The 15,471-nt window shown below is 46.6% G+C and overlaps 1 protein-coding gene across 4 annotated transcripts in view; it reads left to right on the top strand.

Annotated features, from left to right (window-relative positions):
• ME3 (malic enzyme 3) overlaps window positions 1-15,471 on the top strand; it is a 249,943-nt gene that overhangs the window by 101,473 nt on the left and 132,999 nt on the right. For all 4 annotated transcript variants that reach the window (XM_088449041.1, XM_088449042.1, XM_088449040.1 and 1 more), the window contains exon 5: window positions 2,345-2,420. In XM_088449041.1, the coding sequence (XP_088305167.1) occupies window positions 2,345-2,420 (76 nt within the window). The remainder of the gene's footprint in view (window positions 1-2,344; window positions 2,421-15,471) is intronic.

The raw sequence follows: 15,471 nt of genomic DNA, 5'->3' as shown, positions 1-15,471 counted from the left end.
CCTGAGGAACTTTAAAAAAATGTTTTGACACAAAATACCTTTTGAGGGACATTCCAAGGTGTGCAGGAGCAGGGTCCATCTACAGCACAGAGGAGTGATGTGAGGCTCCTATCACACTGATGTAGGGAGATTGTGGTGTCAATTATACCTATATGTGAGATGATGTTTCGTACACGTATATTGTTGCTATATATGTTAAATGAGGACTATATGGACCTGTAGCTCAAGTCAGTCTGCAAAAAGAACTTAATTTCTTAGCTTATTTGCATTTAATAACATAAGTATGTGCTGAGAGATCCTGTGGTCTCCACAGGTGAAATGTAATAGTAGTGTGATCGCATTATGACCTACAAAGCATACACTACCGTTCAAAAGTTTGGGGTCACCCAGACAATTTCGTGTTTTACATGAAAACTGACTTTTATTTATCAAATGAGTTGCAAAATGAATAGAACATATAGTCAAGACATTGGCAAGGTTAGAAATAATGATTTTTATTTGAAATAATAATTGTGTCCTTCAAACTTTGCTTTCGCCAAAGAATGTTCCTATTGCAGCAATTACAGCATTGCAGACCTTTGGCATTCTAGCTGTTAATGTGTTGAGGTAATCTGAAGAATTTTCACCCCACGCTTCCTGAAGCACCTCCCACAAGTTGGATTGGCTTGATAGACACTTCTTGCGTACCATACGGTCAAGCTGCTCCCACAACAGCTCAATGGGGGTGAGATCTGGTGACTGCGCTGGCCACTCCATTACAGACAGAATACCAGCTGCCTGCTTCACCCCTAAATAGTTCTTGCATAATTTGGAGGTGTGCTTTGGGTCATTGTCCTGTTGGAGGAGGAAATTGGCTCCAGTCAAGCGCTGTCCACAGGGTATGACATGGCATTGCAAAATGGAGTGATAGCCTTCCTTATTCAAAATCCCTTTTATCTTGTACAAATCTCCCACTTTTCCATCACCAAAGCAGTCCCAGACCATCACATTACCTCCACCATGCTTGACAGATGGTGCCAGGCACTCTTCCAGCATCTTTTCAATTGTTCTGCATCTCACAAATGTTCTTCTGTGTGATCCAAACACCTCAAACTTTGTTTCGTCTGTCCATAACACTTTTTCCCAATCTTCCTCTGTCCAATGTCTATGTTCTTTTGCCCATATTAATCTTTTCCTTTTATTGGCCAGCCTCACATATGGCTTTTTCTTTGCCACTCTGCCTAGAAGGCCAGCATCCCGGAGTCGCCTCTTCACTGTAGACGTTGACACTGGCGTTTTGCGGGTACCATTTAATGAAGCTGCCAGTTGAGGACTTGTGAGGCGTCTATTTCTCAAACTAGAGACTCTAATGTACTTGTCTTCTGGCAGAGTTGTGCACCGGGGCCTCCCACTTCTCTTTCTACTCTGGTTAGAGCCTGTTTGTTCTGTTCTCTGAAGGGAGTAGTACACACTGTTGTAGGAAATGTTCAGTTTCTTGGCAATTTCTCGCATGGAATAGCCCTCATTTCTAAGAACAAGAATAGACTGTTGAGTTTCACATGAAAGTTCACTTTTTCTGGCCATTTGGAGAGTATAATCGAACCCACAAATTTGATGCTCCAGATAGTAAACTAGCTCAACGGAAGACCAGTTTTATAGCTTCTCTAATGAGCAAACACGTTTTCAGCTGTGCTACCATAATTGCACAAGGGTTTTCTAATCATTCATTAGTCTTCTAATGCGCTTAACAAACACAATGTACCATTAGAACACTGGAGTGATGGTTGCTGGAAATGGGCCTCTATACACCTATGTAGATATTCCTTTAAAAAAACAGACGTTTGTTAATCTGGTAAATCACTATACTAGCTGCAATGTATAGAGTGTATTTCTGATTTAATTTAATGTTATCTTCATGAAAAAAAACTGCTTTTCTTTCAAAAATAAGGACATTTCTAAGTGACCCCAAACTTTTGAACGGTAGTGTACATCTACAAGAAACGATTACATGTCTGCTCTTGTTATCTATTAGCTTGCAAGAGCTTCATGTTTATTTCTAATTGTACTTTCAATAAATAAGGAGGAATGAGAGGAAAGGGATGGAGAATTACATAACGTCTAACACAGTCACCTTTAGTGCAATCCTCTCTAGATGCTTCAACTAATAAAAGCAAACGGCTCGTCGGTTGCTAAGGGTTAGCACGCTAATGTGATTTTAATAAGGCTGTGTGTGTTCTTTTTCAAGCGGTCAGGCCTTTGTAGCTAGGTATCTAATGTGTTTTACTTCTCATGTTTATAGAATTCCTACACGTGGGAAGAATGAATGCAGAGATGTTAATATAATGAGTGTTTTCTTCTCTTCCAGCGGCCTGTTCATAACCATCCACGATAAAGGTCATATTGCAACCATGCTAAGCTCCTGGCCAGAAGAAGACATAAAGGTAAGATGACCTGCTGAGCACCTTCTAGAACGGTCAAAGTACTCCTAACACCCTTGTTTCTTTATGGGACTTTGTAGGATTGGTGGGCAACAGGCAGCCTGGGAGCACATAGGTGCCCCGATTCCTATTGGTTCTGAAATCACAGATTGGATTGTGATTGGACAGCGAAGACTTCTTGCCAGCTTGATTATCCAGCCACGGACCGGCTTATACTGGGCTGCGTGGACACTGTATGATGACCTCATGGTGGGAACTCAAAAGTCATGTGGGGGCCTCCTGATGAGGTCCCTGGAGAAGTCTTGTTGCCCATCAATGCTTTATAGGTGTAGAATAAGTCCATCTGATGATGAAAGATTTTTAGTGAAAAGCTCCCATACCACGACTGCAAAGTTGGCACTTTGAAGATCACCGACCGCTCTCCCTGTCGGCCCCAATAGAAGCCGGAAGAGAGATGATGATAAAGATTTCCATTATATATAATATTATTGGGTTGATTCATTTAGACTCACCCCGGGAGTCCTTGAGAATAAATGTACCGATATACCGCACTTACGGTAGCTCAGGACGCACTGGTTTTAGTTTACAGCTCCATAGGCTTGTGTACAGAAAATCTGCGAGAACGGGCCGCGGCGGGGGGGGTGCGGGGGTGAGATGAGGTGCCATTGCCGGCGTTTCCATGCTGTTGCACCCCTCGCAGCGAATTGAGTCGAGTCCTATGTGTCATCTCTATTAAATACTGCTTATGATGCCTGGCACAGCCCTATCCTGATAACCAGCTGCTGTGTGGCTGCCTAAGCTAATGTTTTCATGTGGGTTTATGTTGTAAATGGCTACCTGCTGTCTCCAGCAAATGTCTTATTGACAGATGTGAATAGAACCACCTATGGTCCAACTTTAACTCCGATATCAGCAACTGTAATAACTTGCTATAATGCCAGAATAGATCTGTAAAGACCCCCTCACGCGGTACGACTTGCAAACGATCCAATCTCATTTGCGATTTCCCTGGAACTCCTTAGTATTCCCAGACAAACGAGATTGTGCCTACACATGGATCGATGGTACAAACGACCAAACGATATAGATGGATCGTTAACGATATATCGTTTGGCAGCAAACAACCTCACAATGCATCCGCTGGAACATTTAAAAATAGTGGAGGGGAGTGGCCAGGATCAATGACGACATCGCATCGTTCATCGTGCTCACACACGAAACGATGTGTGCCAAATCGTGAAAGATAGGTCGATATCTTTCTGCAGGTTCAGTTGATCAGTGACAGCGGGAGCGCGCATCAGCATCGTTATCATGGCCAAACACGGCATTTTTTAAATAATTTCTCGTTCCAAACGGTCGAAAACGCCCAAATCGTTAAAAAAAATCGCACTGTCTGTGGGGGTCTTTACTATGGGATCCAGGGCCTGATTCTGACCCGCTCGCGAGCGCTGTATGCTCGCAAGCGGGTCGATGGTGCACAAGTGCGCTTGCGCACGACGGAGGGAGCTCCGTCGTGCGCATGCACGAGACCCGGCGAGCGACGGGAAATCCGTCGCTCGGGGTCTCGCACCAAAGGGGGCGTGCTGTCGATGGTGAGTGACAGCACGCCCCCTTTGGTGGGCGTGCCGGGAGCGTGGCTGCCAGGCGGAGGCGTTCCCATGGGAATGCCTACCGTCTGGGTCCGGCCCCACTGACATCACTAGTGATGTCAGTGGGAGTGATTTTGGCTCTGATAGAGCCAAAATTACTCCAGGGCTTGCGCAGGGTCTCGTCGAAAGCCCGATGGTCACGATGGTCTTGACCATCGCGACCATCTTTTTGCCCGCTCGCATATGCTGTGGGTGGTCACCCACAGCTATGCGAGCGGCCAGGAGGTCGCTCCAAGTTGAGGTAGGAGGGCCCTGATTCAGAGCGAGCGCTCTGGTCAGAGCGTCCGGCTCTGAATCAGGCCCCCAGTTCACACTGCATCTATTATTGCTGGCAAATAGAGGAGGCTATCAAAGTCTTCTGCGACTCGTCTAGATCTAAATATGGTTGCTGTACATTTTATGCAATTAGTATAACTTTAGAGCTTTACCATAAACTGAGATTTGTCTGTATCTCTCAAATAGGAATTCTCAAGGAAAAGTTTATTTATGTTGTCTGTTTTGCCCTTTTTTTTATATATATTCTTTTATTTAAAGATGTACATGGAAAAAATAATCACAAATATATCACATATAGATAATATACAGTTAACCAAGTACATCCAATTTTTTGAATAATATTATTATAAACCAATCAAAAAAATATACCCAAAATAAAATAAAAAGAGAATAAAATAAAAAGAGAGGAAGTAGACAGAAAGAAAGAAGGGGTGAGTTTTTTTTTTCCCAGGTCAATCAATGAGAAAGCAATCAATGGGCAGGGCGGCACACTATAGTAACCAAAATTAAACCATTAAAACTTTCTATGTGGTGGAATCTTTGAATTCTAGGCAATGAAACCAAGTGACAATAAAATTCGAAAACCGATCTGTTGCAGACAGAGAGATTTCTTCCATAGTCTTATACATATCTAATCGAAGCAACCAATCTTTAACAGTTGGGGGCGATGCTGACCTCCATTTAACTGGTATGACTGCCTTAGTGGCACTATTCATATGCCGTAAAAGTGATTTCTTATATTTAGAGATTCCCCAAGATATTATATTCAAAACCCAAAACTCCGGTCCATCAGGGACCCCCTCGCCAAAAATATCCTTAGTGATTTGGATGACCTGTCTCCAGAAAGAAGCCAATGAAGGGCAGAGCCACCATATATGAATTGGAGAGCCTAGACTCCCATTGCATCTCTCTCTCCCTCTCTCTCTCCCTCTCTCTCTCCCTCTCTCTCTCCCTCTCTCTCTCCCTCTCTCTCCCTCTCTCTCTCCCTCTCTCTCTCCCTCTCTCCCCCCCCCTCTCCCCCCTCTCTCCCCCCCTCTCCCTCTCTCTCTCTCCCCCCCTCTCCCTCTCTCTCTCTCCCCCTCTCTCTGTCCCTCTCTCTCTGTCCCTCTCTCTCTGTCCCTCTCTCTCTGTCCCTCTCTCTCTGTCCCTCTCTCTCTGTCCCTCTCTCTCTGTCCCTCTCTCACTGTCCCTCTCCTTCTCTCCCTCTCTCCCTCTCCCTCTACCCCTCCCCCTCTCTCTCTCTCTCTCTCTCTCTCTCGCTCTCTCTCTCTCGCTCTCTCTCTCCCTCTCTCTCTCTCTCTCTCTCTCCCCCCTCCCCCCTCCCCCCAGGGTAGATTTGCTAAAGCTTCTACAACAGACAAGCTATAGAAACCAATCAAATTCTATCTAACATATCTATTTTGCATTCTAGAAAATGATAGACAGAATCTGAATGGTTGCTATGGGCAACACCACCACTTGCCTGTTTTAGGAGCTTTAGTAAACCCACCCCTTATTTCCTTTAACACTGTCATGACAATTGGTCTGATCATTAAAAAGAATCACAAGTAATATTCTACTTGGACTTGGGATTCAATTAGCCAACATGTACTGACACTCAGTGGGATATTAGGGTAGTAAAACCTAGAACAGGCCTGGCTAACCTGTGGCTCTCCAGCTGTCTACAAGTCCTGGCCTGCCATCGTTTTAGTTTTCCCTAATAGCAGAACTGTGTCAGGGCCTGCTGGGACTTGTAGTTTCACAACAGCTAGAGAGCCACAGTTTGGCCAGGCCTGACCTAGAATATTTTTGCTCATGTAGAGGTTCTTGCAAAAATAAGCATGGTTTTAACTATCACAATAATGGGAAGTGTGCGCAGCCGGACAGCACTTGAGGTTCCAAGAGTATTTTGCAGCTAGCTGCGTTTTAGTGTGTTGTTCCACCGAAGTCCAATTCTTAAGCTGCATACACACATAACATAACGATGTTAGTAACCAACGAAATTAGCGAACGATTTTCGTTCAGATTTTCCCTTGAAAAAGTGAACGAAAATCACTTATAAAAATCGTTGGGTATTAAATTATTGATCGATTTTGTGAACGATGAACGATTTTTTAATCATGCATACAGTGAATGGACATCGTTCATCGTTCGTACTGTACAACATGAACGATTTTCTGAACGAAAATACGAGGGTTGTTCAAAAAGTAATGCCTAAATGCTCACAACTCAAATTTTATTGTAGATACATATTTGAAAATTTGCAGTAAAATACTTTGAAATCTTAGTAACAGAATGACTCTCCTGAAAAAATTCACCATCTGACTTCAAACATTTTCTCCACCTCTCAACCCAAGCTGTGAATCCACTTTGAAAAAATTCCAGTGGTTGGTGTTTGACCCAGGAACGTATGACGATTTTAACAACCTCTATGTCTTCAAAATGTTGAGCACGGAGACAGTATTTGAGAGGGCCAAACAGATGAAAGTCAGAAGGGGCCAAATCAGGACTGTATGGTGGATGTGGCATTATTGCCCACCCCATTTTGGCAATGGCCGCAGATGTTGCCATCGAAGTGTGAGGTCTGGCATTGTCGTGATGTAAGATGACATTTTACAGTGGAATTGTTGACCTTTTTTTGCGGATGGCTTCTTTCAGCTTCTTAAGTGTAATAATGTATCGATCACTGTTGATTGATTGGTTTGGTTCCAAGTAATCGATGAGAATAACACCTGGGCAATCCCAGAAGAATGTGGCCATGACTTTGTTTATGGATCACTGTGATTTAAACTTTTTTGGCCTAGGTGAACTTGGGTGTTTCCATTGCTTTGATTGGGCCTTTGTTTCTGGGTCATAAAGGAATACCCAGGTCTCATCTCCTGTAATGACATTTTTCAAAAACGTCTCAGGGTTGGCTTCAAAGTTGGTCAAAAGGTCATTGCACACTTCCACCCTCTGGGCCTTATGATCCCTGGTTAATTGCTTTGGAACCCATTTAGCACACACTTTACGATATCCCAAATCATTGATTAGTGTTTCTACAGTGCCATGGCTACATTCAAGTTCACCACTGATATCTCTGATGGTCACACGATGGTCTTCCTGAATCATGGCATCGACTTTGTGTCGGTTCTCTGCTGTCACTGCGGTTGATGGTCTGCCACCACGAGGTTTGTCGCACACGGACTATTCTCCCAATTGAAAACGCTTCATCCACCTTCTGACATTCCTATAGTCAATTGTACGCTCACCATACACTTTTTTCAGTCTTCTGTGGATTTCTGTAGCACTGCCGCCTTCTTTTTCCAGAAATTCAATGACTGCTCTTTGTTTCATCTTGGAGTCCATGGTATTTCTTGGAATACCTAAACAAATATACATATATAGCTAGCAGACATATTAAACTACAAACTGACAAAAGCCCTGATTCAGAGCCGGACGCTCTGACAGAGCGCTAGCTCTGAATCAGGGCCGTCCCTCTGAACTTCAGAGCCAAAAGCACTCCCACTGACATCACTTGTGATGTCAGTGAGGCCGGCCCCAGACGGTAGGCGTTTGGTGGGCGTGCCGGGGGCAGCAACGCCCCCGGCACGCCCACCAAAGGGGATGTGCTGTCACTCACCATCGACAGCACGCCCCCTTTGTAGCGAGACCCATAGCGGCGGAGTGCCTGTCGCTATCCGGGTCTCGCGCATACGCACGACTGAGGCGGGTCCGTCGTGCGCATGTGCACTGGGCCAACATTGACCCGCTTGCGAGCGCTCAGTGCCTGCGAGCGGGTCTGAATCAGGCCCAAAGTTTCAAATAAATATTACATATTATTTCAGAGTTATGAGCATTTAGGCATTACTTTTTGAACAACCCTCGTAGTTTGGTGGACAGTCAGAATTAACAATAAACTACAAACGTGAATGCTCATGAACGATCATCGTTCACCTTAAAAAGATTAACGATTTTATAAACGATTTAATGATAACGACGTCGTTATAGTTAAATTGTTCAAAAAATCGTTGTGTGTACGCACCTTTACTCTTAGCTTGATTCAAACACATGAATGCAGAATAGAAAGGGAACAACAACTACTACTTCGCAGGAGTGACGGGTTAGGCGCTGAGGGGTTGTGGGGGTGGTAGTTCTGAATGTAGAGATATACAAAAGAGTGTTCTTAATATGGAGCAGGTAACTTTCTTTATCATGTGGTCCGCAGCCCCACTTAGTATACCCTTCCTCAGGCGTGTCATCTGCAGGCGATCATAGAAAGAAAGGAATGGCCACAGGATCATGAAGTACGTTTTTAATATTTACACTTTGTACGTGTTTTCAATTCCATTAATCATTTTAAAATCAAGAGCATATCAATAAATTTGTACGTCTGTGCAATGTCTGTGCTGTACGCATTCCAGCACACACTTCTGGCACTCTCCTCACCACACTGAGGGTCTCATTCAGACCCGCTCGCAAGCGCTGAGCGCTCGCAACCGGGTCGATGTTGAGCCCCTGCGCACGCGCAGCGGCCGCACTGCGCGTGCGCAAGCCCGGAGCAAGAGAGAAATTCTCTCGCTCCGGGGCTCACTACAAAAGGGGCGGCTGTTGATGGTGATCGACATCTCGAACCGTTTTGTAGGCGGGGTGGCTGGCCAAACGGAGGCGTTCCCGAAGGAACGCCTGCCATTTGGGAGCGGCCCCACTGACATCACTATTACAGCCGGAAGCTCACTGGGGCTTGCGGCAGACGAGACCCTACCACAAGGGTCTCGTCGCAAGCCCCAATGGTCGCGATGGTCAAGACCATCGCTACCATCAACCTAGCCGCTCGCTAAAGCTGTGGGTGGTCACCCACAGCTTAGCGAGCGGCCAGGAGGCCGGCTCATTACAGACAAGCGGCCGCCCTCATTAAGAGCGAGCGCTCACATTTTGCGAGTGGCTCTGAATGCGGCCCGAAGCCTTGATTTTGTTGCCACTGCATCTCAAGGCTCCTACTCAAACCCAACACGTTTCATCAGTAGTTGACTTCTTCAGGGCGTCATTGTCACAGAAAAGAAGCATAAGGTTTGCCTGGCTAGAGTTGAAAATAGAAGTTATTCCCGACAAAGAACACAAAGTGGGACATGTATTTCCCCCCCTAAGGTTCAGATTACTCGCAAATCTTTTTCAGCAAAACAGTTAAAGCTGCATACACACGTAAAGATTTTCTGTCCAACCATTCAACTAGTTGATTGGTTGGAATGAAAATCTGGTAACGTATGAAAGCAAATAACAATCAGCAATTTGCTCCCAAACGCCAGAAAATGGACTAAAAACTATTGTTTGAACAAATTGTTTGGATCAAACATTTAACAAACTTGTCTGATGGCCATTTTCATTTGTTTTCTGGCATTTAGGAGCAAATTGCTGATCATCATTTACTCCCATACGTTACCAGATTTTCATTCCAACCAATCAACTAGTTGGCTGTTTGGACAGAAAATCTTTACGTGTGTATGCACCTTAAGGCGCCCTCCACCCCTGGGTTATAAAGATGTTACTTATGTTAATACATTACCACTCTAAACAGAGGTATTGATTACTGTGCCTCGCCTCCTCTCTCTGTATTTGTAAGACCGAGCATGCAGCCTGGACCATGCTATGTCCATTAATCTCGCAGCCCTTTTCTGATTGGAAGCCTAAAAACCAGCCCAAATCCTGAGGCGCACACATAGTATGATTCTTATTTTTCTGGAAAGTCTCCATGTGAAAAAATAAAGAACTTGGGGCCTGATTTATTATCGATCGCAACTGCGATTACGCATGCAGACGGCCAGTTGTTGCGTATTGTGAAGTGTGCATGCATCGCAGTGACTACGCAGACCCATCGCAGAGTGATTGACAAGAAGTGACCCTTTGGGAGTGGTGACGGGAGGTGGTCGGCGAAAACGCAGGCGTGCCAGTGCGTTTGAACGCCGTTACAGGGGCGTGCATAAATTAGCCACTGCGATGCCATACGCAGCTTGGGCTTTCACTGCGCGCGATGAGGTTAGCAATTTCTGAGTAAGGTGAGACCTTGTGCAAGTGTGCATGAGGCTATGATGGTACTCGATGTTACCGATGGTTTCGCAGACTTGCTAAGTATTACGGATGTGTGTAAGGTAATGTGGACGTCCTTATGTTAGGCTGCCATGGCACTGCGACAGCATATTTTCGTAGTGGGACTGCGTGCGTAACTGCAGCTGCGATCGCAATAGCGACCCATAATGAATCAGGCCCTTAATTATTTGGCGCCCAGAGACCTGGATGGCTGTTCTTCATGTTAAACTAAAGAAAATAATTATTTTTATTATTAATATTATTATTTTGTTCGTTAGGGTCCATAGGGTTCCACAGGGAGACAATGGGTTGTAGGTGGTACTTGGGGGACCGGACACCGACAGCAAATACTTTTTTCTATCCGAGGTCATTCCCCCTACACCCCGCCCACAGCCTGAAGGCAACTCCGTTTCGTTGCTGTCCGGCAGGAGCTGGATCACTCTTAGAACAGTGGGGGCTGCTTTTAAGCTTTATTTTATGATTTATTTTTATTTAATTTTTTTTATTACAGAGCAAGCAATGCTAGACAGTCCCCTAGACATCTGCACTTCTGCTCCATCACCCCTCCACGGCGCCGCGATTCCAGCCATCGGCTAGGTACTCTCGGTGGGGCTCTGGGGGGACCTAGCTAGCAGGGCTTCTTGGACCCCAGACTGCAGCCGGGACTCAAGGGGACAGGTAAGGCGGATTCCCGCTTGCGGGGATCTACGCACAGTCTTACCTCCGGTCTCAGGAGACAGACCGGAGGCGCTGATGTGGACACCAATTTGTCCGGGACTCCACTAGACCACCAGGGCATAGCCTATACTGGCGCAGGGGACAGCTAAGGTCAGGGACCTGCTGGTTGATGTCGGCATAGGGGAGAAGGTCCTCTCCCTGCGGCCCCTCCCCCAGCTCAGTGCGCCGTTCCACTGCGGTCTTGCCGCCCCCGAGGCTGCTCCTCCCTCACCCTCCGCCCACTCAGAGACTCGGCAGCCATTTCCTGCAACAGCCTCAGGTCTCTGGGAATGCTGGGTCCGGTCTCCCTGTATACCTCTTCCAGGAGCCAGGTTATACAGCGCTGCCTGTGTAGTTGAATTTAGTGCCCCCTGCAGATATATTGTATGCTCTGCATTGTATGTGAGTTGTGCTAGCGCTGCTGTTTGTTTATTTTTCTCATCTGTCAGCTTATACCTTTCCCTTTCTTTCTTTATAACCCTGGAATACTGAGGTATAAGGGGTTCACATCTACCTGTATTTGTAAGGTCTGTCACATACTGTATTTCTGTGTTACGCAACACACTGTGCCATATTGTACATATATCTGGGTTGTTCACTGCACTGTGCCAGATTGTGTGCATATTATCCTTGCAGCTATGTCTAGCAAAGGCAAGAATAACTAGCAGCCTGCTGCTCCCACTCTGGTTTCTTATAAGTCCTGTTTAGCAGGCTTAGCTTCAGAGGATCTCATTCAAGATGGTCTATGTGCAATGTGCATCTTGTTATACGGCACCTGGTCCATCAGCCCCTGCATCCTCTCCTCAGGCCCCCCTCCCCCATGGCTTCTTTTTCACAGGTGTTGGCAAAAATTGCGGACAACCTAGTGGTCCCTGTGGTAGCTCCCTCTATGGCCACAGCAGGTACTCCCTACAATTTATTTGCCTCCCCCATGGGTAGACGTATTTTCTACCTCAGTACAGAGTCTGGCAGATACCTCTACATCCTTTCAACAAATGCTGCAAAAGGAGAGACCCTTACATAGTAACCTACTAAGCGTGCTGTGTTATCTCCCCAGTCCACCCAGCTATCAGATTCTCAGTTATCATCTGGGGAGTCAGAAGACGCAGACCTCTCTCACTCTGATTCCTCCTCTAGAGGAGCCCCCTCTAAATTGAATATACCTGCATTTGTGAGAGCTGTAAAATATATTCTTCAAACCCACTCTTTTTAAGAGACACAGAAGGGGCAGCACAGACGGTGTAATGGTTAGCGTTACTCCAGGGTACTCCAGTTTCCTCCCACACTCCAAAAATATACTGGTAGATTAATTGGCTCCCCACAAAATTTACCATAGTGTGTATGCGTGTGAGCATGTGGTAGGGAATATAGATTGTAAGCTCCACTGGGGCAGGGACAGATATGAATGGTAAGATAAAGCGCTGTGTGCGCTATATAAATAACTGGTAATAGTAGTAGTAATAATAGTAATAATAATAGGTTTGCCAGAGTTTCCTCACTCTGATCAGCTATCTGATCTAATTAGTGAAGCATGGAATATGCCAAATTATAGGTTTCAGCTACCTAAATGCTTGATTTATTTTTACCCTCTTCCAGCTACTGATTGGACTAAATGGGAAGTTCCCCCTGGAGTGGATTCCCATGTGACACGCCTGTTTAAGAACACTACCTTACCTATCCATACAGCAGCCTCCTTAAAGGAGACTATGGATAGAAGGATTGAAGCTTGCCTGAAGTCTATATACTCTCTTACAGGAGCTATTATTCATCCTGCCAGGGCTACGGCCTGGGTGGCAAAAGCCATTTACAGTTGGGCAGAGGCCCTAGAAGATACATTTCCCTCTGATGCTTCCAAGGAACAGCTGTCCTACATATCTCACATTAGGGATGGTGCCTCCTATTTAGGAGAAGTGGCTTTGGATACTGGTCTCCTAGCTTCCAAGACATCTGCTACTTCGTGGTAGCCTGCCCGTATCACTTGGCTTCGCTCATGGAATGCAGACTCGGACTCTAAAAAGTCTTTGGAGTCTCTGCCTTACTCTGGGGAGATCCTGTTTTACCCAGAATCAGGACAAGATTGTGACTACCTTGGCAGCTTATAAGACTGTGTTCTTGCCCACTGCATCTACTACAAAGCCTTGGATGTCATCCTTTCGGTCCTTTCGTCCCCTGGGGAAAGCTAAAGGTCAGTCCTTTCCACGGCAGTAGACATCCACAAAGGCTCAAAGCCTAGGACCAAACAGACCTGGGCTACTAGATGTCCACCTACCAAATCTGAGGACAAGCCTTCAGCCTGACGGGGTGGGCCTCTCCCTGGGGGCTCCCAGGGTGGGTGGCCAACTTCTTCAGTTCTCCCAGTTCTGGTGTCGGACCACCACAGATGCCTGGGTACAAGAAGTGGTCACCCGCGGCTACGCCCTCTCATTCCTGAGGTGGGCCCCCAGCAGTTCTTTTGCACAGGACCTCCATCAGACCCAAGCAAAGCCCTGCTCTTCCAGAAGGCCATTCAGTCCTTGTTGCTCTCGGGGGTAATATTCCAGTTCCCTCATCACAGCAAGGGACTGGTTATTATTCTACCCTTTTCTTGGTTCAGAAACCCAACGGGTCTCATCGGCCTATCCTCAACCTCAGGTCTCTGAACAAGTTTATCAGGGTGCCCAGGTTCCGTATGGAAACCGTATACTCTATTGTCCTGGCTTTGGAGCTTGGGGACTTTATGGTGTCTCTGGACATTCAGGATGCTTACGTACATCATGTACCTATCGCGCCCTCTCATCAGCAGTATCTCCGGATTGCTGTCCTACAGGAACATTACCAATTTCAAGCACTGCTTCTTGGGCTTTCTACAGCTCCTCAGGTTTTTTACCAAGATCATGGCAGTTATGGCAGCCTATCTTTGTCGTCAGGGGTGCAGACTGCTCCTGTACTTGGACGATCTCTTGCTCTTAGCAAGCTCCCCAGAGATTCTTCACTGCCATCTACAAGTAACCATTGCCTTTATACAAATGCATGGTTGGCTGATCAACTGGAAAGTCTTCCCTGACCCCTTTTCAAAGAATTGTACATCTAGGAGCCTTTCTGGACTCCTGGCTCAGAGAATCTTCCTGACAGCAGACAAAATTTCTGCACTACAGCACCGAGTGCGCAGGTTACTCCACAGTTGCCAAGTGTGAATTCACTTTCACTTGGGGTCCATGGTGTCCACCTTCTACATGGTGGAGTTCGTTCAGTTCCACACCAGGCCCCTACAATATCTGATACTCTCCAGGTGGAATGGGCTGCCCCATCTGCTCAGATTCCCGATGATGCGCCTCTCTCCAGATGTTCGCCTGTCCCTATCCTGGTGGCTACAGACGTCCCACTTAAACAAGGGTCACCCCTTTTGGATCTCGGACTGGACACTCCTCACCACGGACGCAAGCCTTCCACTGGTGGGGGCGCAGTGACCGGTCAGCACTCCTTCCAAGGACGCTGAAATCCAGCTGAGCCGATCTTGCCAATCAACGTTCTGGAACTCCGAGCCATCTACAAAGCCCTCACTCTGGCTCAGGATATTCTTCAGGGCAGACCAGTACAAGTACACCAAGGCAGTGGCCTACCTCAATCACCAAGGAGGCCCTCGAAGTCGGTCAGCGATGGCAGAAGTGTCTCGCATTCTCAGATGGGCCGACCGCCATCTCTGCAGTGTTCATCCCACGGTTTCTCAATTGGGAAGCTGATTTCCTCAGCAGTCATGATGTGCATGCAGGGGAATAGTCTCTACATCCAGAAGTCTTTCAGCTCCTGGTGGACAAATGGGGTCTACCGGACGTGGACCTCATGGCCTCACGACACAACCACAAGCTTCCAGTGTATGGGGCCAGGACAAGAGGGACCCAGACGCAGCCTCTCCAGCTTGGCCCCGCGCCATTGGTACTCCAGCCTTCAAAGTCTCTCCATAGACGCTCCTCTCCAAGTTCCTTTACGACCAGACCTGCTGTCTCAGTGTCCCTATCTACATCCGGACCTTTCTCTGTGGTCCAGACCATGCTCAGAGCACGTAAACCGGCTTCTGCCAGGATTTATACCGTGTGTGGCATACATATTTCCGGTGGTGTGCTACTATGACCCTCAGGTTTTTAGGGTTTCTTGAAACCTTGCCTTGCTTTGGATTGCCTGTATTGGTTCTCGGACTCCACCTACCTCTCTGAAAGTGCATGTTTCCATCTGGTTCCAGCGCAGAATTGTTCCTCCACCGGATGTTCACACCTTCCTTCAGGGTGTTCTCCGTATACAACCTCCCTTTCTCCCTCCGGTGGCTCAGTGGGATTTGTCAGTGGTTCTCCACACACTTCAGGAACCTCAATTTGAACCCATGGATTAAGTATATG

The sequence above is a fragment of the Taudactylus pleione genome, unplaced genomic scaffold (genome assembly GCF_031769625.1).
Source record: "Taudactylus pleione unplaced genomic scaffold, aTauple2 ptg000478l, whole genome shotgun sequence".
NCBI classification, from domain to species: Eukaryota; Metazoa; Chordata; class Amphibia; order Anura; family Myobatrachidae; genus Taudactylus; species Taudactylus pleione.
Note: the sequence above shows the minus strand (reverse complement) of the source record. Positions and strands in the feature narration are given on the sequence as shown.